The 27,141-nt window shown below is 45.3% G+C and overlaps 1 protein-coding gene across 2 annotated transcripts in view; it reads right to left on the minus strand.

The window, feature by feature from the left end:
- NEURL1 (neuralized E3 ubiquitin protein ligase 1) overlaps positions 1-27,141 on the minus strand; it is a 165,704-nt gene that overhangs the window by 69,897 nt on the left and 68,666 nt on the right. The window contains exon 1 of one of the 2 annotated variants that reach the window (XM_055721225.1): positions 21,980-22,126. The exons of the other annotated variant lie outside the window; for it this stretch is intronic. Coding sequence (XP_055577200.1) covers positions 21,980-22,013 — 34 coding nt within the window. The 5' untranslated portion in view covers positions 22,014-22,126. Of the gene's footprint in view, positions 1-21,979; positions 22,127-27,141 lie in introns of those variants that run through there. 2 annotated transcript variants of the gene reach the window in all.

Genomic DNA, 27,141 nt, shown 5'->3' on the forward strand with positions numbered 1-27,141 from the left:
CTCTTTTGGCAGAAATTTTTCAAGCCACTGGATCTCCTCATTGCTCATCTCTTATCTGCCTCTCTGTTTCCACTATACCCCTTTTTTATAGGCAGACTAACTAAAAATAAACATCTAGTGTGAAAACTTCCATTCCTGCATTTTTCAGCTTCTTTACAATATATATGAAGTCAGAGTCATTTCTGAAACAAGACACCTATTGAGGGATATAATCAATTGTTTGAGATAATTTAAAATCAAGGGATCCATAGAAAAATATGAAAAACTTTTTCTAGTCATTTCCAGTCTTGTTTTTTTCAACACCTCTTTGATAGTTTCTAGGTATGCATATATGTGAAAGAAGCAACTGCTAGTAAATACACATTCAATTCATGACATCTTTGCATCCAGATCTGAATTTTGTAGCTTAAACTTTTTACTAGCAGTCACTCACCAAAACAAGTTCATGCAGTGCAAGGGCACACACATTATAACCTATTTGCATCTCCCAGTGCGCTAATTTTATCAGATAACTTGGCTGTGCTCATAGCTGCTGCATCTCTCCACAGGACATTGCGCCCTTTTAAAATGCGGTAATGGAGTCACCAAAACTGCCCACATCTTTCAAAAGAGGCTCTGATAACAAGACCGCATACGGCCCGCACATCTGCTGGAGCAGCGTTACAGAGCCACAGGTCCTGCCTGACCCCACGGGGAGGGTGTTAGAGGAATGCTTATTTGCTGTGACAGTCTGGCACCACTGTGGACCCCCTTCTCTCTCCCAAATGCTCTTACACAGCGATGACTTCTGCTTGATGAACAGACTTGGGTAAGGAGCAGAAAAGGTCTCAATTTTTTAAAAGTGCAGCTATTTAGCGATGGGGTTTCACACCTTACAAATACTTGAAGTTACAAAGCAAGGGGTCAAACACAAAGGCCTTTGCTTAACTTCTTCAGGGCAGCATGTCACTCCAAAAGGAAGAGACAGTGTGCGACTCCAGATGGCAACACAAACACCTGGGACTGGACTTAGATGAGGAAAGGGACACTTCAGCAACACAAGCTGGTGAGATGCACCGCTGTCCTTGCTTGGCCAGCTAAAAACGAAATAAATCATCTGCTTAAGGTTTTTGTTTTCATTGGGCTGGACCTGGACTCCAGCCTTCTCCCATCCCCTTGTTTAAACTACTACACATTTTGACACCCTCAGCCTTTGCTACCAGCAATGCTGGTACAATACAGCTGGGGCCCCTGAAGTACCTTTCAATTTTTTTTATTTTTTTTTTTTTTTCCATTATGTGAAAGAACTGAGTGAAACTCACAAACCCAAAGTTTCAGCTGGTGAAACAGTCAGAAGTCCTTCTGATTTCACAGCATCCATATAAGGCTCCCTTAACTGAGAGTCTGTCCCATACTCCTCCTGTGCCACAACGTGACATCAGCCACCCAACAAAGGCAAACTGAAGTAAATGCTTGAAAGAAAAATTGCAAACAAGTATCTGAAAGAAGGCTGAAATATGGCAGCATGTTCAAGGTACTGCAAGTTTCCTACTCTGCAGCATAACACAACTTCCCCCTAACAAGCAGTTGTGACAACATGGCAAGGTGACACAAACTGGTATCTTGTGACAAAAGTCATCAGGGCAAAACCACACCCGTCTGAAAACAGCCTTGGTGTCAAAGGGCTACAAATCTAGAGGCGCACCATGCTTTCCAGGTTTCATGTTGGGGGTCACAAAGAACAGCACCTGCTCAGTCTTATGGTTTTCAAGATTGGATAGACTTCAGTTTTCAGTTTGTGCCCACTAATAGATGCTGTTTGAACCATTTTGTTCAATACTGGGTTTGAGCCCTGAACACAACCTGCCCTGATGCCATAAGCCTGCCAAAAGAGCAGCAAGAGTGGTAATGTACCATGTGCTCCCCTGAGCCACAAGCACGTGGGCTGGATCCTCTGAAACCTTTAGTAAGCCAGGGCAAAGGAGACATCAACGTGAACCACAACATGAAGCAGCCTGAACTGCTCTGCCTTCCATGTCCCGCTCTGAAGAGCATCCTTTTCGGAGCCCTGTTTGAGAAAGGAAATATTGTCCCAAAGGTGGCACACTTCTCCCTCCCCACGCATCAGATGTCCCTGGTTTCCTGGATCTCAAGGCCTGAGCAGCACCAAGACAATACTTAAAAGACAGCACTGGATGTTCTCAGCTTAGCAAAATACATCCCAAAGCCTGCTAGGGGTTTTCACCAGAAGCATTCATGGTCTGCAAACATTAGGCAAAATCTTAAAGGCTTGGGATTTCTTAAATGCTGCAAGAAATGACTGGATTTAACTTTTTTAAAATATGGTTTTTCCGGTTGAAAAAATCTTGATAAGCACTTATCAGAACACTGTCAAAAACTCATTCCAAACTCATAACTAATGGCAAGGTATTTAGATAAACTTCTTAGAGCATGTAAAATAAGTGTCATTCAGAACTGAAAGAAACAGGAAAAGATGACTTCAAAACAGAGCCCAGGGACCGACGTGCCAGAGTAAGTGGGAACGACAAATCCCTGTCCACCTGGGGAGGAGGAGAGGAGAGGTCTGGGGCTGGTGGCAGAGGTACCTGTCCTGCAGGCTAGTGACAGTGAAAAGAGTGGACAGGGCAAAACACCACACTCTGAAAAGAGAAAAGGGTTTCAAAATTACTACGTTATCACAAGAGGCTGACAGACAGTGCTTCATCTGGCTGGTAGCCCTAATGTATAAGCATTTAAAATGAAGGGTTCTAGAAGGAAGGAAAGGAAACCATGTGCGGGTGTGGGGAATGGAAGGGAAGCCCTGCCCCAGGGACACTGGCACGATGCAGCAGGAAAGCCCTAACCCTGAAACAACATCTGCACAGCCTTTCCAAAGCTGGATGGTTACTAGCAGCACAGGGAGAAAACATCAGCTGTGAAATGAATGCTTATAAGCCTTACCACTTTTTGAGGTGGTCCCATCCTTTCGAGAATTATCAGTAAAATACAGTGTAACCAGTTACGCTGATCTTTACATTTGCTAATTAAGTTCAAAAGGAAAAAAACAGAGTGAATTTGTTGTGCTAAGCTTCACAAATGCATTCTTAAAACCACACTTCAAGATACAGTTCATTAAAAATAAATATTAGCTTAACACTAGTGGAAACTGAAAAGGGATTGCAAACAGTGTTTTCTCACATGCAGCCTGACCCAGGACATGAGTACAGAAAGAAGAGAACCATAAACTAATGCAAATTAAAAACAAGAGTGTCTTCACTGCCTTTAAAAATGTTTGGTGTTCTTGGAGGAACAAATAACCATGTATTTCCAGTCTATAGCTAACTCTCCCTGTGCCTTTTACAATGATATTGACCCTATCAGACTGCTGTCACCACGGTCAACTACTCATCTTGGCATTACAAGATGACCACGAAGAAAAAGCAAAGCTTTGCTCTTCCACAACGACAGACTACAGCTTTGCAGGTGTTGGGACATTTGATGATAGCAATGAAAAGCGTTAATTCTGGAGCATTAAAACCAGAACACCTGAAATTATGGAGCATCTTGGGTTAAACTTCAGTGACTTAGGGACATATCTACGAGGTGGATCTCAGCCAGCAGGTCAGATCTAGCACTCTCATCCAAGACTCCAAGTCAAAGCCAAAATGTAACTTATTTTCATCTGTGCTATTTTAGCAGTGACGAGATGTATCAAGAGAGTAGGTTCGCACATAGTGTAAGATTTTCCACTTAAATCGCAAGCTACAAGACAAGAGGCAGGTGCAAACAAGACCACATGCACATGAAAGGAGATAACAGCAGTCAGGGTGGAGGTTAGAGTTGTGCTTTCTTCTTTTTAGACCAAAAAGCAAAGCTGTATTTAAAGTAACAGATCTGAAAAACAGCAAGGGTGGTTGTACACACATCTATGAGAAGCCCCCCAACCCAGTATAAAAAGTGGGCAAAAGAAGCTGCAGTTGATTGCAGGATGATCCACAACAGATCCATCTTTCAGACCTGGTGGATAAGTGGTAGGGAGTGGTTAGTTTCTGAGGAGCCTTCAAAGTGAAGAACCTGATTTTTGATTTTATAGAGAAAAACAGAATTAGTGAAAGAGATGCAAAAAGTGACAGTAAGGGCAGAGGGCAGGAAAACAGCATAAATTTAGAATAAGTACAAGTATGGTAAGACTTTGTCAATGGCAAGAGAGAGGAGACACTGAAGCTTGCAGAAAGGAAAGGAAAAGGGAAAGGCTGTGTCCTGAAGATGGGGCAGAGGTGCAGGCACAATCTGTAAGACTCAGGACACTGATGTGTTTGAGCAGATTTAGGAGGATGCGTTGAAACAGAGCCTGCTATTTCCTCTGCCTCTCTGCTCAGCTGGGATGTGCGTTTGCCCTCCACCACAGGGAGCACAGTACCTGAGGAGCAGAGATGTGTCCTGTTCAACAGTCCCTCCTAACCTCTGCAGGAGTGCCAGGCAATTACCTGTGGGGGAGGCTTTTCTGGCAATGTCAGCTGAACCTCTCAACTTACAAGTCCCTGCTTACATCTTGGATGTAATGAAGGATTGCTTGGAGACGATGCTGAGGCTATGAATATTAGTAAAAGTTAAGGGGGGGAGCAATTTTTACAAAGCTTAAAAAAAGAAGATAAAATAGCTGAGGAGTGACAGAAGAATAAGAGCTCTGCTTCAGTTACATTAAGCCTGAGTTGTTTGTAATACTTTATTAAAAAAAAAAAAAAGAGCAAAAATTTAGGTTGGTCAAAGGAGATGTAAGAACTACAGAGGAGAGGTGCATCTGTTAATTGTCTGTAGGAAGGATATGAGTGAACTAATGTCAGTGGTTGAAATTACCCACAGAGAGATCAGAAGATGTTCCTGGGCAGAGTCTAAAGGAGACTCTGCCAGCTGGGGGAAGGAAGGTGAGGAAGATCCTTATAACGCAAGAGAGGTCCGAGGAGAGGACAGCAAGGCAAGACTGAACTGGGGAGGCAAACCCTCACACACACCATCTCCAGGAGGAACAGTCTGGTGATGGCACTGTAAGCACTTAAAAATACCAACCACCACAAAGGTGGCTGATCATGCCCTTTTTTTGTGAAGAAAAGATGGTATCATAAGAGAGGTGTGTGAATACCTAAGTATTTCTGTATGCACATAAGGCTATTGAGAATAAACACCTTTCCCTTACAAATTGATTCTTAAACTTCCCACTTCAGTAATGATGCCATGCAATCATTAACCAACTCCTAGTCCCTACTTAGGCAACGGCTTACCCAGCATCTCTCACAGTTGCTCGTAGCAATTCAGCCACTGATGCCATGGAGAACAGAGGATGGCTGCAAGACCTCCAGTACCACTCCAGTTCCCACGAGTGCAGCCCACCCTTTGCAGGCTCCCTCCTTGCCCTCTCCCTGTGCAAATCCCCCCAGGCCCCTGCAGACCATAAGCCCACTAAGCACATAAGAACAAAAAGAGCATAAGAAAGCAGCCATATGCTCCTGTCTGCTGGGTAAGGAAAGAAGGTGCAAGCATCAAGATGGGCAGTATCAAGATGAATTGCCTCAGGACCCACGTCCCCAGGGGTCCAGCCAGGTCCACGGAAAGGAGACTGAGATCCCTCCAACAGCAGCCACTTCTCCCCATACTACCTTCCAGCAGTTTCTCTGAGCCACAGGCAGGAGTGACTTGCCTGTGCCATGTAATTATTTTTGAGAGCAACAAGGCACTTCTGACCTTATTCTCTTTGCATATTGGTGATTTTGCATCTTTATTATTATTACTAAGGCATCATAAGTTAGAGTAGGAAATGAGATGATCAAAGTAAAAATAGTGCTCTCGAAGCATCCAAGATCTCTTCCTTGATTTAGAGCAGTTTTGCTCTGCTGCGATCAGGTAATGTCTGTCAGCAGTGTAACGAGAAATGTAAAAATGTATTTATGTCTTGTAACAAAAGAAAGCAAGATTAAATCCAGTTTGGTTTAAGATTTAGGGATGTTTTAAAAATTCTGTTTATCCTTCTCTTGCAAATGTGCAGTTTGGGAATTTTCTCCTTTGCTAATATCTGATGCTTCAGGAGGAGGAGGAGAAACAGCTTGCCCAAGGTCACGGCTGATCTGTCCATGCTGCAGATGGTGGGAGAGGAGGAAGAAAAAACCCCAAAACTTTCCATGCTACCTCCTCTTGATAATCCTTATCTTCTCGAAGATAAACTGATACACTGTTGGCCACATGATTATGTGTACTTTATAAAATAAGTTACATTTGCTTCTCTGACCCACTGCATTAACGAACCAGTTCCCTGCCACAGCTCCTTTTCCAGAAACTGTCCACCTGGGACAAACCAGTGAACTCTCCCATCTACCGTAATTCCAGTTACTCATTTTCTTAATATAGATCAGAACTATGCACAGAACATTTTACTCCTGTATTAACATTACAGAGCTACTCCTAATTTATGGTCATGTAAAGTAAGCTTAAGTAGTTATTGTAGACATTTAACTAAGAGCAGTGCTGCTGAGATTGGGGCCAACAGTACCTCCTCCCCTCTCCCTAACCTCATGCAAGCACACGGAGAGGTCAAATTCACCTTCTGCTCTCCCCTGTGTCCTCGGGTCTGCCAGGAAGCCCAGCGGTGGCTCCACATGGGCTGTCCCCACACAGCACATCCTCTGGCCCCTGTGCCAGAGGCAGGCACCTGGGCTAGGCAGGTCCCAGGGAACGGCACAAGTACAAACCTTGCAGTGGTTTGGAACCAAAGCCTCACCCTCCCAAGCCCAGAGTTTCCACCACAGTGCTAACTGCATGCTGCTTTCCCCTTCCCCTCCTGCGATACCAGGCGCAGCTGTGATGAACTGCCAGGCTGCTGCCCCAGAGGTAGCCGTGTTCCACTGCACAGCCTGCAGAGCAGCCACTCTCCGAGGGTTCATGACAGTTCACACTGCAAAAAAGTAGCTACATTAAAGCAGAGCCTGACTGCAAATATTTTATGGCCACGTAGTACTTCCATGCACTACAAATCAATGTAAAAGATGTTTTCTTCAAGGGGCCTCATATAGACTGTGTTTTTAAAATGCATTCCCTCTGCTAAATATAAATCAGTAAGAGTTTTTGTTCTTCCAAAAGATTAACCAGCCTCAGTATTTTGGGATCTAATTCTAAAATACTTGTAGAGGTGCCAGCATTCTCTTCCAATTTAAATACAGTTTAATGGAAAGTCTATCCTGGGCACATTTTCCATGTACAGTGTAATGGCTTGCAAGTCTGAATATTAAGAGTTCACCAGAAGCAGAAGTAACCTGTCAAGGTTAAACTTTAGACATTTTTCAGGACAAGAAGGAAGGTGGGAGCAATGGAGAGCACGAATAAAGCAAACATAAGGGTGGCAGAGACAAGCAAATGGACCTGCAGAACCAAAATCCAAGAGATGGTGTAGCCTACAGACAAAGCCTTGCAAAGAAAATGCAAGTTGGAGCAGCTGTGGTTCTGAACCCAAACCCTTGATTTAGCTTTGAGTAATACCTCTGTAAAATCAAAGATGTGCCTCTAGACTCAAGATGCTGAACTGGGCCCACAGCAGGCTACTCACACAATATAATGAGCTACATTAGGATACTGTTCTTTATACTCCCTCTATCACCAGTGGAAAAAGATAGGGTCTTAAAAGTGTCATGAGGAGCATCTCTGAATTATGCTTCTTGTCTGCATCATCAAATGGACAATGCTCTGCCACTGCTCCACCCTTCATCCCAGTGCATGATACGTACGTTAGGAATGCAAAACACTGTGGCCAAAAACCTCTTGCTTTTTTTGACCTCCCATATCCTAGGTGTCTTGTTTAGCACAGCTCCTGAATCAGAGACCACCTCTTACTGAGAAAGACAAAAGCCCCAGGCTGGAGACACCATCCTACCTTGCTCTCAAAAAACTGTGGCTCTGCCAAGTGATCCTGGAATAAGGCAAGTGAACAGTAAGACCTTCGAATAGCGCAGGCTTCCCAACATAGAACAGAAAGCATGAACATCTCTGCAGAGACAGCATTTGCAAGAGGGTGGGATGGGTGCTGGGCTGGTATTTGTAGCTCCAGGGAAGAGAACAAAGATTGCCTCTAGAAAGAGCCTGGAAAACACTCCAAGACAGGGGCAGCATCACTCATCTAACAGCAAAATCCAGAATTGCATTAACTGAAGTATCCCTGAGATCATAGCAATGTAACCCTCGAACACCATCAGTTCCTCAAAGCCACAAAAGATTTAGAGCCCAACATGCTAGGTGAGCTTAGATCACAGCAAAGAGCTTCTTCCTCAAGAGCTCATGGCATCAGCCATGCTGGGGATTCAGCATCCACACATGCTTTGTTGCCTTCACAAATACCCATCTCTGTGCACAGCACAGCCCTGATGTGCTCTTGCTGTACAGTTGGTAAGGCATAATGTTCCTTTCTGTTCAGAAACATTATAGACAACTTTGGACAGCAGTTGTGAAATCTCCAGATGCTCCTGCAATCCTGTAATGGAGATCTTCCACCCCTCAACAGAGGCACCAAGAATTTCCAGAGCACCACAGTGTCCATTGTTCTGCAGCTGCATTGCTCTTGTCAACCAGGGCTGAGGGTCAGCCTGCATCACCCCAGGAGCCAGGGAGTGAGCACTTAGCCCTCTCTCCAAGGACCATGTTGCTTAGCTGCGTGAGCAGGCCTTCGAATCTTTTGCAAAAACATTCTGCTGATGATGTCCTCATACTTAGGTCCTTGCTTTCTCCTTTCTACAGACTGGTGGCTGTAAATACAGTGTCACCCAGTACATCTCTGTGTCTTTCTTTGTTTTCATTTCTTTCTGATCAACTGAAAACTCCCCTTTTCAACATGAGAAAATTGCACTGCTCACTTTGTTGTTCATCGGTACAGTTTCCAAACTATTTCCCTCCACACCAGTTACCCAAATAAAAAGACTGTCATTCAATATAAAGTCCAAAAGCAATCCTAAAAGGAAGCCCTTCAAACATACATCAGCTGAGGGTCTCCCAACTGCAGGGTTTATGCCATTGTGAAATGGAATATTCTTCGCTCATGAAGGATAAATGCACCTGAAATTCCAGTGTTGCTACACACTGACTAGACCCCTAAAGATATTGATTCAATTTTTTCCTGATTATGTTTGGCTGCAAACAAATCCCAAAAGTATGGGGTTATTAGAACTAGCAACTTATCAGGCTGGTGAAAATTTACTACTGCCTCTGCTACTCAGCCACATTTAACATCGTCTTAATTGTTTCTCAGCCAGTTCCCTCTTTCAAGTTTTCCATCACTGGCCTCACCTCAAGCCGCACATTTCTCTCTCACTTAAATTTACTCCCTTATTATTATTTAAAAAAAAAAAAAAACTCTTGCACTCTCCTCGTTTGTTCTCCTTAAGACAGGCGTGCTTCGTATCTTCTCATTAAAAAAAAAAAAAAAAGAAAAGAAAACGAAAAACCACCACTCCTCTCCTGAAGCAACAGGTCCTAGTGATTAACCAAGGCTCCCTCACCTCACAAAGTTATAATTAGATGGATTTATTTTGGTAGCACCCACTAGTTAATCTGTAACGTATTCCTGCAAAGTAACTTGCACTGGGTACCGAGGTTACAGAGCTTGCCATCAAAATGGCAGTTTCCCAAGTGCATTGCTGGGGTGAACGTGTGGGAGCTCCATGCCTGACTCCCCCACCACGGAGCTGCTAAAATTCCAGCCCACCCGGCAGAGCCGGCATGAGACGTGAAGCTGCCTACCCTGCACAGGACACCAGCGCTGCTCTCCAGCAACTTCTCGCTGCACAAACATAAATTATAACCAAGAAATTTTGCCCAGACCAGAGAGGTCTCCAGTAGCACTCAAGTGCTAGCCACTACATGATTAAAACATATATATTTTTTGCAGGCAAATAATTTAAGCGCTACTGAGACAAATCCAGGCGAAAGGGCAACATTTCTTCTTTACGCAAGAATTTGGCCATCCACACGTGCATTCCTTCATTAATCTGCACTTTCTGTACCACAGTCACAAGTGGAATCTAAATTACTGACCTTCCTGCTCTCATCTGGCTCTGCAGCACATCGCTTGCACCAGTTTAAACACCTCCTACCAGTAATCCAGCCTGTTTCCCCAGCAGACCAGCATCTGAGCCTGGATCATTGAATTAAAACATGAAACTGCAACAGCCAATCAGGGCATGAAATTCCAGTTTATTTTAACAACGATAAACAGCATCCCTGGCACTTATTCCAAAGAAAAAGCATGAATACTATTCCATCATCTTTCTTAGCAATTCCCATGCTAGACCCATGAAGTTGTTACTTAACATTTTGCTATAAATAGCTGCTGGAGCAGTCCATACAGGAACTTGTTTTCCTTAGCATCTGCTGTAACCGGCCAGCCAGTAAAAAAACAAGGGTGCTGAATCCTTATTGCCTGAGGACAAGAGCACATAAAGATGTTTTTTTTCTTTAAAAGTGATCCTACCTGCTAACCACCGCCTCATGCTGAATCACAAAAATGAGATGGGTCTTGCCCCAAACTGTTTACAGTCTGCATATAACAAAATAAACAGCAAATAAACGGAAGTAAGAGGAAGATATTTTTCTAAATAATATAAGTTTTATCTGATTTCAATTGATTTTAATGAATCTGTCAGGACACGTGCTGTTCAACACCCTCAGCCAATGCAATTCCTTGCACCAGAGGACAGTGGGAGGTTACTCCAGTACCTCTTCTGTCACCACAACAGCACACAAAAGAGCTCCAGTCCTCTCTGAAGAAATACGCTTCAAACTAAAAGCTCAAAGCCCTTTCATTATAAGCCCTGACAGAATTTCCATAAACTTTCTTGATTATTTTCTTACCACTTGGGTAACACAGTCAATCCCTCGGGTTGTTTTGTAAAGGACGCTACCCCAACGCTTCTCAAGACAGGGTGCCAAGGAAGCTTTGCCACCCCTGGCTTGGAAATTGCGTGAACACTGATGTGTGCAAGCTAAGCAGAAGAAAACTTCCCGATGATTCAGTCTTCAGCAATTTTATACTGCTGCAGTATAACACCACCTTTCCTGACTCAGATGATCGGTTACCATTTACTGAATTTGGGTAATGTAGAACAGGTGACTTGGAAGGAAGAGCACGAATATAAAATATGACTGTATTTCTAAATAGCTGAAAGACGAGAGATGTGCTAGAAAAGCAAGCCAGCTTGGAACGGGAACAACACAGTTTTAAAATTCATGCAAAAGGGCATTTTTGCATATTGAGGTGTTGATAAGAGTCAAAAGAGGAAGAAATCTGATGTCACACCATTCAGAGCATTGTTCCTGATGTTGCCACATTCATGGTGTGACTGCCTTGAAGGTCATGTGCAAATAGGAAACAAGCCTAAAGGGCTCAGGGGACTTTATTCTCTTGGTGGAAAGACACCTACACTACTTCAGAAGAGGAGGAGCAATTAAGTGTGGAGCCCAATTCATTCATCCATTTTCCTTGCTTCTTTGTAGCTTGAAAAATCATGGAAAATCCTTTAGTCTTTGTCCAGCTAAGGGGCATTTCTTCTGCTAGGAAAGACCGCTGGATATTTATTTTTTTTTTAGTATATAATGGCACCTGTTTCTTTAAAGCTACAGCTCTAAATAATAATTTAATAAGGACCACACTGCATCCCTGACAGATGCTCCTTCCTGCCAGTACAGAGAGATGCAGCTGTTGAACTGGTCTGCAAATCCAGACCTCTGGGCCACGAAGCATTTCCCTCATTAGCTTTCTGCCCCTAAAAACCAATCTCAATGCATAATCTGAACCTAACGTTGTAAATGCAGTACATACAGGAAAAACACAAAACACTCGTCATCAAACTGAAGTGTCAGAAATCCAAAACTGCTACTGATCTTTAATATTTTCCAAAGGGTGCACTGCAAAATCACTTCTCTGGAGTACTGAAGTTATTTAAGGTAACTTGCCCATACTTACACTCCATTACAGCTGCCCACACAACGTTACACACCTCCTCCTGCATCAACTGAGCCAGCAGTACCAGGCACATATGTGTCATAAAACTACTGCTTCTGCCACACACTGAAGATAAAATGGATAAAGTCTGTCCACAAGGGTTCAAGCACAGATTCCCCAAAGCACAGTGAGCCTCCAGTGAGCAGCTTTGCTGTGGGGGGGTTCAGAGCAGAAAGGTCTCTGTGGGATAATCACGAGTGGGTAAAGAGAGCTCAGGCAGTCATTTTACAGATAACGGAATAGAAACATCTTCCAGCATTTTGCTGAAACTATTTGCTGGCTGAGGTTACCGGGTCTCTGGTGAAGAGCACTGTAAGATCTGCAGTCATCTCTTGCAAACATGTTGAATGACTTTAGCACTCTTTCAAATCTATTTGTAGAATATTTGGAGGATATTTCCCTGCATTTCATCCTTTCTACCATGGGAACAGACAGCCTGAATGTTTCATCCTTTGTCTGATAAATACCATTGCAAATCTGCCTAGGAGGGATACAGGCAGCTGTAATCACTGCATCTCCATTTCAGGAATTAATTTCTAACACGATGCAAGATCTTCTACTGTATCCCAAAGACAGCCTTGCCCACTTCCCACCTAAGCCTGACTGCTAGAAGCCATGCACAGAATAGCACAGGCCAAGGAGAGTAAGATCATTTTATAGTCAGTAACCATCCAAAATCCAAGCGATGAAATACAGCGATACAATATCTAGATATTGAATCACCCACCCTTGCTCAAGCAATAGAGCCTTGGGCTGGACAGAAAGGAACCTTGTCACAGCCTTCAAGCAGCAAGGTCTCTTCAGACAATTTTGCAAAGTCACTGATGGACAGAGGGATTAAGAGTAGGACAGCAACTCCTACCATGCTGTCATGCTGCAGCTCCAGCTCCATGTGAGATGGACCAGCACCCATCAGGACTTCTGACTTTGCATTCCTTCTAAATACATAGCTTCACTCAGAATCAGAAAATAAGGCGGCAGTGTTAGTGATGCTTTCTTTCCCTTTGGAGATGAAAAATCAGAGGGTGGCACTGAACTAGTTTAGGATAACCAGAAAATAATGGAGCAACTTTCCTTTTCCAAGTTGCAGGAAATTCAACAGCATCAGTAATGCCTTTGTAAAAGAAATTAGATTCTTAAGGCTCTGTTTTATATTTTATAATCTCATTCTCTTTGATGTGCAAAGACAGAAGTAATTTTGACCTGGGATTCTTCAGCATATTATAGGCACCCATATATTTCTATCTTCCAGAAAGACTTTCTTCTTTTAACTTTTTTTTAATCCCAGTCTCTTTGTAAGCTGCTATTTTTTTAACCTTTGAAAAATACTGTCTTAACAATCTTTATGTCTCCAGTCAGTCTTCCAACAGCCCTAGAGAAAAGTAAAGTTTTATTTAAAGTGCTTTTAGTTGAGTCACTGAGTATTAAAGATAAATCAGAGCTGAAATTGTAGCTTTCAAAACTCTCTCCCCCAAAAAGCCCTTTCCCTTCTCTCTCCTCCTCCCAAAAGCTAAAGCCAATGAAACATTTCTGTCTTCTGACCAAAAGCCTGATCTGTCCAACTAAGTGAAACTAAGATCCAGCACTTCATTCCAAAACCTTATCCTCAATGCCCTTGCCACCAAGTTGCCATTTGCCCATTTTCTAACCTTTAGCTTTTCCAAGCAAGAGAAAGTGAAATCATGGAGACAATTTCCTTAAGCAAAAGATGTTTATGGGTAATCTTCTTTAAAGCAGTAACCAACCCACAACACATACTGCATTTACCCCAGAGCTGTGACGAATGCCTGTTGAGCTGCAGCACTCAAACCGCTTGCGTTTTAAACAGCAGTTTGTCGAGTAATGTTAATTATTTGGGAGGTCTCTGCTTCTAGAAACATAAACATTTATTTTTATACTGATCACATTTTCTTTTCCATGTGGTGCTTCCAGCAGAGACTGAAATTAGAATGGCTTCTTTGCATGCCACGGTGTGGTTTATGGCTCAATTTCCCCTCTACGCTTGCAAGCAGGGGGTAGCATTACACCGGGGCTCTGCACATCACCTTCCCCATCTTTGCTTTGCAGGTGGAAACCTGCTTTCCACCGATGGGAGAGCTCTCCCACGCTCAAACCCATCCACTATCTCCTTGAGGCTACGCAGCTTCCCTCTGGCTGACAACAAAGGTCTGGGACTTGAAGTAGCCTGAGGATCACTTGAACTTTGTAAGCAAGCAAAGGACTGGGTTGCTGGGAAGCATGGCAGGGAACAGAAGAATAGGCTCTTGCAGGTGTCCGAGTCAAAAAAAAAACCCCAAAACCAAAACAACCTCCAGACCTGCCAAGATGCAACTCAAACACAGGCACGTGCTTCCTTCAAACCGCTTCCCCGGTTCAACAGGCGCTGCTTTTGAGGTGGCAGCCTCGATGCCCAAGCTCTGCTTAAGCCAGGCCACGTGCCTCACAGTTCCTTTAAAAAGACATTTTCAGTCCTGCCCTGGTGTGTCTCAGCAGGCCCTGCTTTCGCTGACAAGTGTATTTGCCAAAAACTTCCCGTGCTGCATCCACGCCATGCCACGTGGCTGCACAGCAAGGTCCATCACAGAGAAAACACAGCAGTGGCAGCCAGAGAAGGTTGTGTGAAATCGCAACCAGCAACCCAAGGCCTTTACCTGCCGCAAGGCTAACACAGCGTTTCCAGAGCCACGCTGAGCCATCCGCACATCAGTTGTGGGCACTTCCTCGTTAGGGCTCTGTGTGCTTCGATCCATAAGGATTTCTCTCCAAAGGTAGTCAAAGATGCCAACAGCCTGTGCTACCCAAGCAAATTTTATAGAGAGGTCACTGCACAGCCATCCTGCTTGGGACAAGTGTTGGGTCCTCTGCTGCCGTCCAGACTTCATTGACAAAGCCTGCTGTAAGCAACTTCTGGAGCCCCAGGTCGCCTCACGTGGACCAGGCTCACGCACCCCCATGCAGAACTGTCATATTAGGTACAATGTGATGGGGCTAATTCAGCCCAGGGGTATTTAGTGATACTTGACCCCCACCATGCTTCCCCTCTGTACTAGGATACGTTTACTAATATAGGCAGAAAAGGATATAAACTGAACCACAAAAAGAAGTTGATTTTCATAGCAAGGGGCCTTGGTTTATCACAAAGGCTTCCCACACAGAAGTGATTTTAAGTCTATGGACAGGGCAAGAAATCCAGATTTCTGCTGATACTGGCTGTTGGGGGAGAGGCAACCAGGAGCCTACTCTTTACATTCTGCATCATGTTCATTAACGTATATGGCTTTTATTATATCCCCTTTTTACTGTTTTCCCATTTTCTTTAAAATAAAAGCGCTATCACTCTTAACAGGAAAAACATGCTTATGCATCCCATCAATTATCACAGCTGTCCCTGAGCCCACCCCCTTTGCTGTGCTGTTGGACCCACGGCAAATGTCAGATAAACCCAAGGACTCCTCTCCCCAGCCCCATCAACTGCAGTCATCTTGAATGCTATTTTTAACGCCAACAAATTAAAAGTGTCCCTTCAAGAGACAATCAAGGACAGAGTCAAGGAACTGAAATACTTGTGAGACTAACTCGACAAGAGCTACAGAGAAGGTGGCTCTAACTCATTTTGGACCAGCTTCACTGAGATAAATACATTTTCAAAGTAAAACTTGGATTTAAGGGGGGACAGACAGGGAGAAAATAAACGGACAACAATGCTAACAGGGATCAACCCTAGAGCAAAGCACAGTGACATGCAGGGCTGCAGCATATGCTCCAACCGGAGGCACTCGGTGAGGCTTGCAGCTGGCAGTCACACTCTTATTTAGCCTCTGGGAGGCAAGATCTTTCCTGACCTCCAGCTCCTTACCCTGCTGTGCCATCAGTAATCCCTGCCGATTGCTGAGGGCAATCGATTGGGATCGATTCTTTGCTTTGCTTTCGCTTCCCAGGAAACTCCCTTTCCTTTAGGATTAATCGGGTTTTAGATTGATCTCAATGCAACCCTCTGCATGTATGTATGGATATCATTAATGTTATGTTCTTTAATACAAAGAAAGCAGCCCTATCAATTTTAAGACCATATGTCTAGAGGCTGCCTCTTCTTAATTCCTGCTAAATGTCAGCAATGGTAATTGTATTTGTTTAGCAAATTTGTTTTATACTATTAACAACATGAATCTTCTGGCTGCGGGACTCCTTGTTTTGTATAAGCATGCAGATGATTCCATAGGACATGTCAGGGGATCCTACAAAGCTTTCTGAAGAGACACCTGCTACCTCTAAATTAACTGAATGATAGCTAAACATATCACCCATAATTCTTAAAAAAACAGGAGTTCAGTAAGAAAGAGGTGAGGAAAGATCAGAGGTAACAATGCTTCCGTATCAAGGAGGGAGATGATCAGGCAAAGAGTAGACAAATAAGACAACAAAACCTGAAAAAAAACATTCAGTCCCTAGGTCCCACCAGAAACGAGCATCGAGTTGACACAGAAGTTAACAGGCAAATGCCATGAAAGCAACGGACAAAGCAAGAACGGGGATGCTCTTTGCTCTCAGCGCCTGTAGCAAGACCCTTACAGTCAAATACCACCACAACTAATGAAAACCTCATCTGCCTTTCACAACAGTAGAACAGGTTTCAAGTATAAATGTGGTTACCTGTAAAACCTCTATACACAGAGGTACCACACACTTCATTTTCAGAAGTGTTGTCAGCAGTTAATATGCTTTACTATCAGCCACCCTGGGACACTGGCAGGTGACCCACAGGTCACAGGCATTAACCGAAATAATCTCTGGGAGCCCCACTTTTAGCAAATGCCAACACAGTTTTGGCACCCTGCCCAGGGTCTTCTGTACCAGTTAATCCCGCCCTGAGCGGGATTAATTTCTCTCTCACACACATGCACACATACTCACTTGCTTTCAGGGCTATATACCAATTGTGCTAAAAGCAGAGTGAGTATTTGAAAGGGCCTTTCCTCCCCAGTCCCACGTTAGATCTCAACAAGCAACTGTCTGCAGAACATGGGAGACGTTAACCCCCTAGTGAGGCTGATCCCATCACCAGTCACTTCATCAAATGAGAAGTTACCCCAAAATCTAGGCAATAACTCAGATATGATAAGAATACAAAATAATACTAATTCGCAAAGAAATCTTCTAACAATTTCTGTTGTCGGGTCTTCATTTTTTCACTGTGGTTGTTTCTTATTTCTTCTGGAATATTTGCAATTTTAATTAGGTAGAAGAAGAGGGAAATTTTAATTCGAAGGTGTGTACAGCAGTGTACACTGGAATACAATGCTGTTTAGTGATATTAACTGCAAGGGTGAAATGTGGTATTTGGAACGGTTATTGCAGTATAGGCAGTGAATAGACAGTGAGAACAAAGCATGGGGCTGATTTCAGCACTTGCATATAGATAGATATACCATTCGCTACACTACAAGGAATTAAGAGAAAGCTAAAAATAGAGATCTATTGTGCAAAGTAAGAGTAAATGAAGTCGCATACAGTAGCTATCTTACACTAGGGAAATGGCCTCCACCCTCTGCTGTTCCCCAAAGTGCTACAGCAGCAGCTCAGCAGTTCTCACCAGGGCTGAGGGCTTCCACACAGCACCCGGACATCCCGTACCTCCCACCAACATGTGTGAGCAAGACCCAGAAATTGTTCTCCGGGAGAACAAAACACAGAGGGAGGACAACGCCAGTGCTTCACACCTCTTTTGCATGGGAATAAATGACCAGCCAGGTGCAGGAAAGCCTGTGGAAAATAAGAACGTGATGAAATGGGAAATGAATGGAGATTGGCACCGAAAAGCCTATTGCCACGCAGCATGGACAGAGTCCTGCTCCCTTCTCCCTTTATGTGGCACAACCGTACAAGGGTGCCTGCATTGCTCACCAGGCTTACATACATGTGGTAAGGGGAAAATCCAGCCTTGCATGACACTTACGTGGGCCTCTACATACAGCACACAAAGACACACGAGCCGTTATTTATATTGTATCCACAACTTACAGAGCATCACCTGCAAGCACCTTAAAAATTCAGCCATTCAAACTGAAAATCACATCTGTCGATCAGTACAGCTTCCCAGGCTAAAAAGCCCATGCACTCTCACTAGGGATTTATTTGCAATTACATCGATGCCATACAATTACAGTTTGGAAAATGTAGCACAAGATACCTTTTTCCCTGCTCCTTGTAAAAATAATTCCACTGCAAAACACTGATGAATGCCTGTCATGTAATTAAAGCAAAAATAAAACAAGGCCCTGCAATGAGGGACTTATTAGTAATTATGACTTGTAGGAAGAAAGGTTATTGAGCAAATGTACAGGTACGTACACACTCACATGCACGTGAATTAATCCACTGTGTATACTCTAGCTAGTCAAAAGCCCTCTGAAGAGATGTGCCCATGTTAATCACTAACCTCTGCACGTCTATATACACTGAATACCTCTCCCAGCACAATGCAGCAGCTTCCTTGGCTAAACCATCGCTTTGTGCTAGCTTGGTTCTGAGTGAAAGAGAAATAAAAAATACTCAGGGTGGTCTTTTTCACAGACAGAAACTCCTGGATTTGGCCTCCTAAAATTAAGAACAGGATCTTCTGCAAACATCACCTCACTCATAGGAATAAGGAGGAATTAAAAACTACTGCAGCAGGTGACAGCTGAATCAAACACATAACAAGAACATACATATTATTACATACACATCTGTCAGAGATATGTTCCAAGCACGATTAGCTAGCAAGTAGTTTAATATATATATATTTAGTAAACTCTGCCTATGTTACAGGAATACCACAGTACACAGCCATTGTTGAAGAAACCAGCCCCAGATGACCCACAAGCAATCATATTAATATTTCCTGTATAAAATATCGTTAAAGCAAACCATAAGCAATCATATTAACTTTTCCTGTTTAAAATATTGTTAAACCCCACATATATAGATATTACTTTTGAAACAGCAAGTAAACATCCTGTCCATCAAGGTTGTGTTACCTTTGAACTTCCTATTTCAACTCTTCTTTGCATATAGAGCCCTGGAAAGCACCCCAAGGACTGCTGTGGATGGTAGTGGGAAACGGAAAGGGCATGGGGAAGAGGAGCAGAGACCCTCATGGTGCCCAGCACAGGGACATAGATGGAGACTGTACGAGTGCACTTCAGCACTGCACGTCATTTCAGAGAGAAGACTGACCGGCTCCCGTGTTCCAACTGTCAAGCTGTCATATGTCTCCTTTCAAAAACAAGTGCTGTCTCTCATGGCACAAGCCCATTGGGGTGTTTGCTAGCAAGGAATGAAGTTGGAGGTGGATCTCTCCCAGGAAGCTCAGAAAACTGATGCTTATTTTTGCTCCCAGTCCCACCAGGTGGGAAACTTTCCTTCAGGTGACTCAGGGCCCATTCAGCACCCACCAGCTCCATCATTAGGACAGACTAGCATGGCTTTCCTGCACTGCCATCATATCAGTGGGAAAGCAGCGTTTTCAATCTAAGAGATGCCTGCCCATGCAAGCATCCGTGTACCTCACTGTATGGCTCAAATAGGATTGGCACAGCACTGGCGTGTAGGGCTTTACACAATAGACCCAAGCAGCAGTGCAGGTCCAGGGACATCCAGCACCACTACCACCAACCATGCATTCTTGGGCATGATGCATCGCCCACCCATGGCTCTCCTCATGCAAAAGGGTGCTGAGGCTCTTCTGCCTGGCAGGAATGTTGTGTCGCTTTACTCGACTGCTTGAAAGCAGATTTCTAGGTGAAAGAGAGTAAAATGATGCCAGGTGCTCCTCGTCATGACAGTCTGTGTATGGTTGCACTTGAGTACTATAAACATTTGTCCTTACATCAGGGCACCCATAGCTTTTAAAAATCACCCCCCTGATTATATGCTTTTTTTGAAACGGTGCCTCCCTCGTGAATCTATTTCAGAAGCTTTTATCTCAATCTAATTTCCTGACCCCACCAAGGTCAGGGTGTGCCCTGGAGGAGGCAGAGACCCTGCGCACCACTCTGGCCACGTGGCTCGGGGACACCAGCTGCTTCCCCAGGACTGGCTCAGCAGAGCTGCAAGCAGCCAGCCCGTGCAGTATCTCCCCATCTGAGCTAATTTTCAGTGAGGTTAAATTACTTAGGTGCTTGTGAAAAATCCCAGTTCATCCTCGCAACACAGAGAAATGTCTGGAGGATGTGGGTTTATGCTTTACCTGTGCTTTCCAAAAACAAAGGATGTCAGCCCCCTAGACTGTCAACACAACTCCTTTCAGTATCATTACATTCATTCTCTATTATCCTTCAGAGAAATGGACAAGGTGTCAGTTCTCTTTCCCCAGCTATTTTGAGACACATCTGAAACAGAAATATTCAACAGAAAGATGGAAGTGGAGGAATAGTAGCCACAGACAAACCACAAGTACAGATGCAGTCTCTTTTAGTTAAATGTGCTTTGTTGCATGACTTTCTATTTTTTCTTTTTGAAGTATAATGCACGTCCTTTTTTTTTTTTTAAAGCATCGCTGTGCTAAGCAGAGCAGTGCATCACCTCTGAATATAAGACAGCCCATAACCCTTCTGTAGGGAGAAGGAAATTTGAGTTAATTACCCACATCTCCTCATTAGTTTCCCTCTCCCAACAAAATAAAAATTAAAGAGAAGCACACTCGCTGGAGTAGAATCGCTGAAAGGCAGAAGTTGCAGGATTACTGTGCAGCACGCTGCCAGCTGCAGGCAGGAGACAGCCCCAGCAGGAATGCCAAGTCCCTGGCACACGCAAGAAACATATATAGCTATTATTCTTTCACGGCCAGGGTTTTTTTTCCAAATTCATTCAAATAATGCTTCAAAGGTGGAAAGGCACTTACAATCACAAGACAACAGCCAGAGCTCTTTTTTTGATGTTGACCCGACAACGCTGTTATTCTGCATATTGCACATGTATCATGAGATTAGGAAAAAATAAGATCAGGCCATGGAAACTTCAGAACACAAATGATGAACAAACAGTAATCTCTACTGAGATACGCCTCATAAATACCTTTAGGGGAAACATCATCTACTTCCTGACTATGTCCATTTACTCCTTAAACTATAGGGTTTGGACTTGGTGGAAAACGTGAGAAGAATCAGGACTGCAATGTGAACATTCACAGCCTAAGCGTAAGTAGCCCATGAATCTCTATTCAAAGAAAGGATATGAGACACTCTAAGCCCACGCCACGCTTCACCTGTGCCTTTCATGCCCAATATTTACTATTGTAACAAGGAAGCATCTCTGAAAATACACTCATACTGTACTGAGCGTGCAGTGCATTTACCACGGCCAAAGTTAAACAGAACATTTCAGAGTAATAGGCACATTTAACATTAAGGAATGCAACATTCTCACAAAAGTATTTATGGTACGAGATTTGTGCAGACCGGGACGTGGCTAGTATCGCACATTGTCTATAGGTGCAAATTCTGGTTTAACATTGGCCTGTGCAAGATATTCCCGGTCCCTTCCAGCTCCCCCCTCTCCCCCAGCATCACCCAGCAAACCCAGCGAGCACGCTGCACCTCAGGGCTTTGCCTAGCATCCGTCAATTCAAACACCCTTCATCCCAAACCTTACCCCAACCAGGTAAACCAGAATTTATTGTCAAGGACTGAGGGTGGAAGGGAAGAACGAGGCGGCTGTTCCGAGCGCCTGCCCAGCTGCCTTGCAGCGACCTTTACCACGGCTCCGCTGTTCCCCGGGTGGGAGCCGTCTGACAGCGCACAGGGACACAGTTACCCTCCCCGGCACCGGCAGGTCGCTGTCTCTCGCCCCCGGTGCAGCGGGGCCAGCAGCCCCGGTCTGGGTCGCCCCGCGGCAGCGCGATGCTGCGGCAGCACACGCCGGGCACCCCCCGCGCCTCTCCCAGCCGCCCCCCCACTCCGCGGTGGAGGGGCGGCGGGGGTCGGTCCTTACCGTAGAGCAGGCTTCTGGTCACCTGCCCCCCCATGGCGGCGCAGCCCGCGGGGGCCCGGCCGGCTCCCGCCCCACGGCAGCAGCCCCCGGGCCAGGCGGGAGCCGGCTGCCCCGCGCCGGCAGCCTCCACCCACCACCGCGCCTCCAGCCGCGGCACCGGCGCTGGGAGCTGTCATGTTTATTTACATAAGAAGGAGGAGACTTCGCGGCTTCCTGAAATAGCTGCCGGCGTGTCAGGGATGCGGCGTGCCCCCCGCCCCGCGCGCGGTCCCCACGCACGCGGTCCCCGTCCCCCGCACAACGGGCACAGGCGCCCCGGGCGGCGGGAGGGGGGTGCGGGCCCCGGCGGCACCCAGAACACAGCAGGGGGCACCGGCACCCCCGCCGGAAAAAAATCAAATTAAGAACTCATTTATAAAAATCAAACGGCTTCGGCCGTTTGAAACTTTCGCTCCCCGGGGGTTTGGTATCCTAGCGCAAAGCCCTGGGATAATGAGAACGGGGAAAATAAATAAATAAATAAATGAATGAAGAGGAAGGAAAAGAAAAAAAAAAAGTTAAAAAATTATTACCAGACATCACCGCACCAGAGTCTTCACACAGCCTCTGCTGGTTAATTATTAATTATTTAATAGCAAAGAAGTGGTGCTTGAAATGCAGAATGGCTCGCCATGGACTGTAATAATAAAAACATTACTCCCCGTAAACTCTTTTGTGCGAGGCTTGCATGCTCAGCCCAGATACAATGCTTCCTGCTCTCCAGCTCATTACCTCTGCTGATGGATAACGGCCAGCGTTATTAAAAGCAGGGGGATGTCGAGGGTGCCGCAGCGGCGCACAGGGTGCCGCAGCCAGGGCTGCTCCCTCAGTTGCTGTCTGCACCCCGTAGCTCGTGCAAGGAGCTTGCTCATTCCCTCTTCTCCATCGCCAGCACCACGCACCGCTGCCCGCATGCATGTCTCCCTACAGCTCTCCTGTCCACTGCTCTAAGGGTATAACACAGCAGGCACCAAATTGCCACGGCCGGCCGCGGTATATCCCAGCCGGCTCACTTAAAACTACCTCACACATCTTTACGCTGCATCGCAGTCGCTCTTCACTCGGCAAAGGAGCGGGAGTCAAATTTACGCAGCTGCGAGTGCAGCTCTGCCTCCCAGCTCTTACCATGGTGCTGGGCAAATCCTGCCACCCCACTGCCTCGACTCTGCCACCAGAAAAATGGGAAATAAGATCTCCTCTTGCCTGTATTGTAAGGATTATTGCTTAGGATGGCTGGGTGCGTCTCAGCACTTCTGGGGGGGAAGAAAAAAAAAAAAAAAAAAGGCAATGCAAAAAAAGCCCAAGCCAAAAAGCACAATCAGGGTGTTTGCCCTAATGCTGCGTGCGTGATTAAAGCTGTGCCAGCACTCCCAACCCACGAGAGGAACGCCTCCCAGGCCCCTCAGCAGTAGCTGGGCACCACTGCTGGCTCACCCCCTGGCTCCCACCTGCCCAGATGAGGGGAGTTGCACCCAGACCCAAGCAGTAGCTCTTCCCTAGCTGAGCAGCACGCAGGCAGCGCTCCACTCCTCCCTGCCCAAAGTCACACTCTGCAGAGCTTACGGCAGCTTCTTGGCAGAAGACTCCCTCGTTTGTTTTTTTTCCCCTCCCCTCCCAGATAATACTGCATTTACAGCAGCAGCAGCAGTGCAGGGTGAGGACGCGTCCCCAGGAGCACTGCAGCGTGGGCCCCGCACCCTGACGCGTGCAGGACATCTCTTGGGTCACACCAACCCATCACAGCACCCTGCTCTGCCTCCCATGCCACTGGGGACCCACGGATGCCACAAGGACGTTGCTGGTTACACCTCCTGGCAGGCAGCCCACCTGCTTGGGCCGACAGCAAAGGGTCCATGCTCTCACACCATCGACTACCACATTTCACTCGGAGGAATGAAGATTGACTTGGACATTCAACCCCGAAATGTTCTCCCTCAGTTTCTCATTTCGGCTCTGCTTTCCATCCTTACCTTAACCTTGCTACAGTTCTGTGAATAATTGACTTCTTGGTTCACTGCCTCAACCAAGAGATTGCTAGAAAAAAAAAATCATTTCATGTTGGCCCAAAACTGAATGCTTTGTGTGTCTCACTGAACAAAATGTTTCTTTAACTCAAAATGAACATTTTATTTTTAGACTTACTTTTACCTCATTTTTTCAAGTTATGGTCATTGAATCCAGCTCTGAAATGATGTCTTAAAAAAACCATTAAGCCCTTTGTTTTGAATGTACCAAAAGGAAAATTTTGAATTGTTATCTTTTTAGATTATTTTATTTTTTGCAACTTACTGGCTTTGTTTGTTTGTCCAAGGGGGACGGTGGGGAGGGCAGAATGCCAGAATGAGTCATCCCATTTGGCAGAAAATTATAAACAATTTCAATTGATTTAAAAATTGCTTTATTATTTTCCCGCCTCCAGAAAATGTCCAGCACCCACCTTCATGAGCTGCCCTCACCGCTGTGGAGCAGCTCCTGGGGGAGGCAGTCCCACAGAGCCATCCACGATAGTCAAATAGCCTGTCTGCTCTGTTCCATGATAATTCCTCGAGGATCATTTGCCATATGGCAAATCTTTCCTCTGCAGCCATCGCACTGAAACTTACTCCTGATCTGTTCTTGCCTCTGCTGAGTCCATTTTGGACCTTGCCCTTTCCCAAATCCCTCTTCAGTCTTTTCTGATTTTTCTCTAGACATAGAGAAAATCTATTAAAACCCCATTCTTATTTTGCAATTCTCTCTGCCGATACCCTCTAAGTCCCCTTGGGGTATTTCTTTGCCATTGCCATAATGGGCAAGGCCTCCCATTTTGACCTCAAGAATAAAAATCAATTATCATCACCATTTGTGCTCCCTTCTAAATCACTGACAAAGGTATTAGGGCTGGACCCAACAGAAACCAAGCCCCTAAATCCATCCCCATTTGTGAATAGCATCCAGTGAACTCTGGCCAAGCAGCAGTGCTGCTGTCCAAGCCAGGAGGAATTTGCCGCAGGAGTATTTTGAGGATCTTGCTAAATATACTTATTAACCACAAGAGTAGGATGCTGAGGCTGCAGAGGACTTCTGTAAGATTCACGGTCATCAGGCTGTGTGCTAGGCTAAAACCCTGGATCTTTCCTAGTGGCCTTGAGCAGACAACAGGGCACCTCTCCCACCCCTCCCAGGATGAAACCCCCAGCCCTGGGCTTTGGGCAGTGGGTTTGGGTGTGAAGTTGAGGGGTCACAAGCATCTGCATTGCACCCCTGGTGTCTTGGTCAAAAGGCTAGCAGTCAGCAAGGAGGATGCCAGAGTCCCACCATGGTCTGGGAAAAGACATGCCCACACAGCCAAACAGCCCATTCCACCCCAACTGAAGGAAAGCAGCAGAGATACCTGCAGGGAACCATGGCACGGAAAGCCAGCTCTGCAGAGACCTGCCTCGCACAAGAGACAGGGAAGAAGGAAAGAATGAAAAATCCAGCTCATGGAGATCGAAGATAAGATTATACATAGTCACAGGCTAGGACAGGAAAATTAAATTCCAGTTCATGCGAGCCTCACACAGCTAAAACTCTTTTGGGACTGGATTTGGCTTTATGAAGAACTGGAGTTTAATTTTCATAAGCAAGACAAAATAAGGAAAACCTGTCTTGATGGGGGTTTCACGCACTTTAACAGTGCTGCAGGTAGAGACATCCCACCAAGAAATGGTCCAAAAAGTTTCCTGGAATATCAGTATGGGGGAAAGGAGGGAACTGTGGAAATCAATCTGACATTTACCAGGGACAAAGAATCTTCTCTTAATGATCTTTATGTTTAAAAAGGTGTCATCAATTTCTCTGTTACCACCTGCACTTTATGGTAACAAACAGATTGACTACAAACTGTCCTTTTTCACTCAATACAGTAGCTCTCAGCAAATGGCCGGACATCATCTAGGAAGATGGGGGAATTTAGGGGAACGCATTCTTGGGTCTTTTTTCAGCACAAGTCCCTGCTCTTAGGGGGGAACCTTCACCTGTACAGAAAACAGATTTCCTCCAGGAACCTCTGCCACTGTATGACCAGAGGAAAAATGATGTTCTCAACAGGAAAGCATCCAACAGAAATCGTCTCACCAGCATGTGCTAGTGCACGAGAAACAGGGACCAGAGCTAGGAAATTTTGCATTCCATGCATCCTTTTAACATTAATTTGTTGCCATTAACGGAGGGGGCTTACACGAAAGATGCGTCTCTGCTTTCCATTCTTCATCTGTAGTGCAAAGACACAGATACTGCCCTAGCAAAAGGTATGCTGATTAGTGGAGGTTTATGCACCCATTTGAGAATATAATGAGTTATGTCATTATTAAGCATTATTATAAAGCTGCATCTCTGGATGAAAGCCAAATCTCCATGTGTAGGTCAAATGAAATTCAAGATTCTGGCTGGAATTTTTAATATCAAAATCACCACTCATACCTACAAACTACAGCACTGTGACCGCTAACTCGGGCGGCTCAGTTTTCCTGGTGCTGTTCTCTGCAGGCACGGCAGGAAGGCGAACTTAAGGACAGGGAAAGTCCCGGGGCTGTATATCCACCTTACATTTGTGCTCAGTGTAAATGAGACATCAGTTGCATGTGCTTTGATGACAGGAGTCACAGCGGCGCAGCGGTAAAGGCTGCCTCTCAGCAGGGCAATGAAGACATCAGCGAGGTGTTGTAATGGATGTCCAGGATGCAGACTGATTCCGGAAGGAGACAGGGCAGCGATAGGTGAGCCCCAGGTTTCATGTCGCTGCTCAGGGCTGCAGCCCCTGTTCACACAAAGCCAAAGCTGCCACAGACATCCCAGGCTTAACTCTGATCCTGTGCACTCGGTGTTTTATCATAACCTCCCTGCACAACCATCTGTAGGAGTGGAAGAGGGGAATGGCAGTGCTGGAGAGGGGCAGGAGGCTGAGCAAGGAGAAGGATTTCCAAGGCAAGGAACTGACCTGACCTTAGGCAGAACTGCACAATGTTTTTCCATTAGCATGCAAACCCCCACTGGATGCTGGGTTTATCTTCAAAGACAGTGACTCAGTGCAGGATGGTGTCAGGAAGGAAATTAATGCCCCAAAAGCCAAGAGTGCCCCCTCCTCCTTGAATAGTTTTGAG

This window comes from Falco cherrug, chromosome 9, assembly GCF_023634085.1.
Source record: "Falco cherrug isolate bFalChe1 chromosome 9, bFalChe1.pri, whole genome shotgun sequence".
Classification (NCBI taxonomy): domain Eukaryota; kingdom Metazoa; phylum Chordata; class Aves; order Falconiformes; family Falconidae; genus Falco; species Falco cherrug.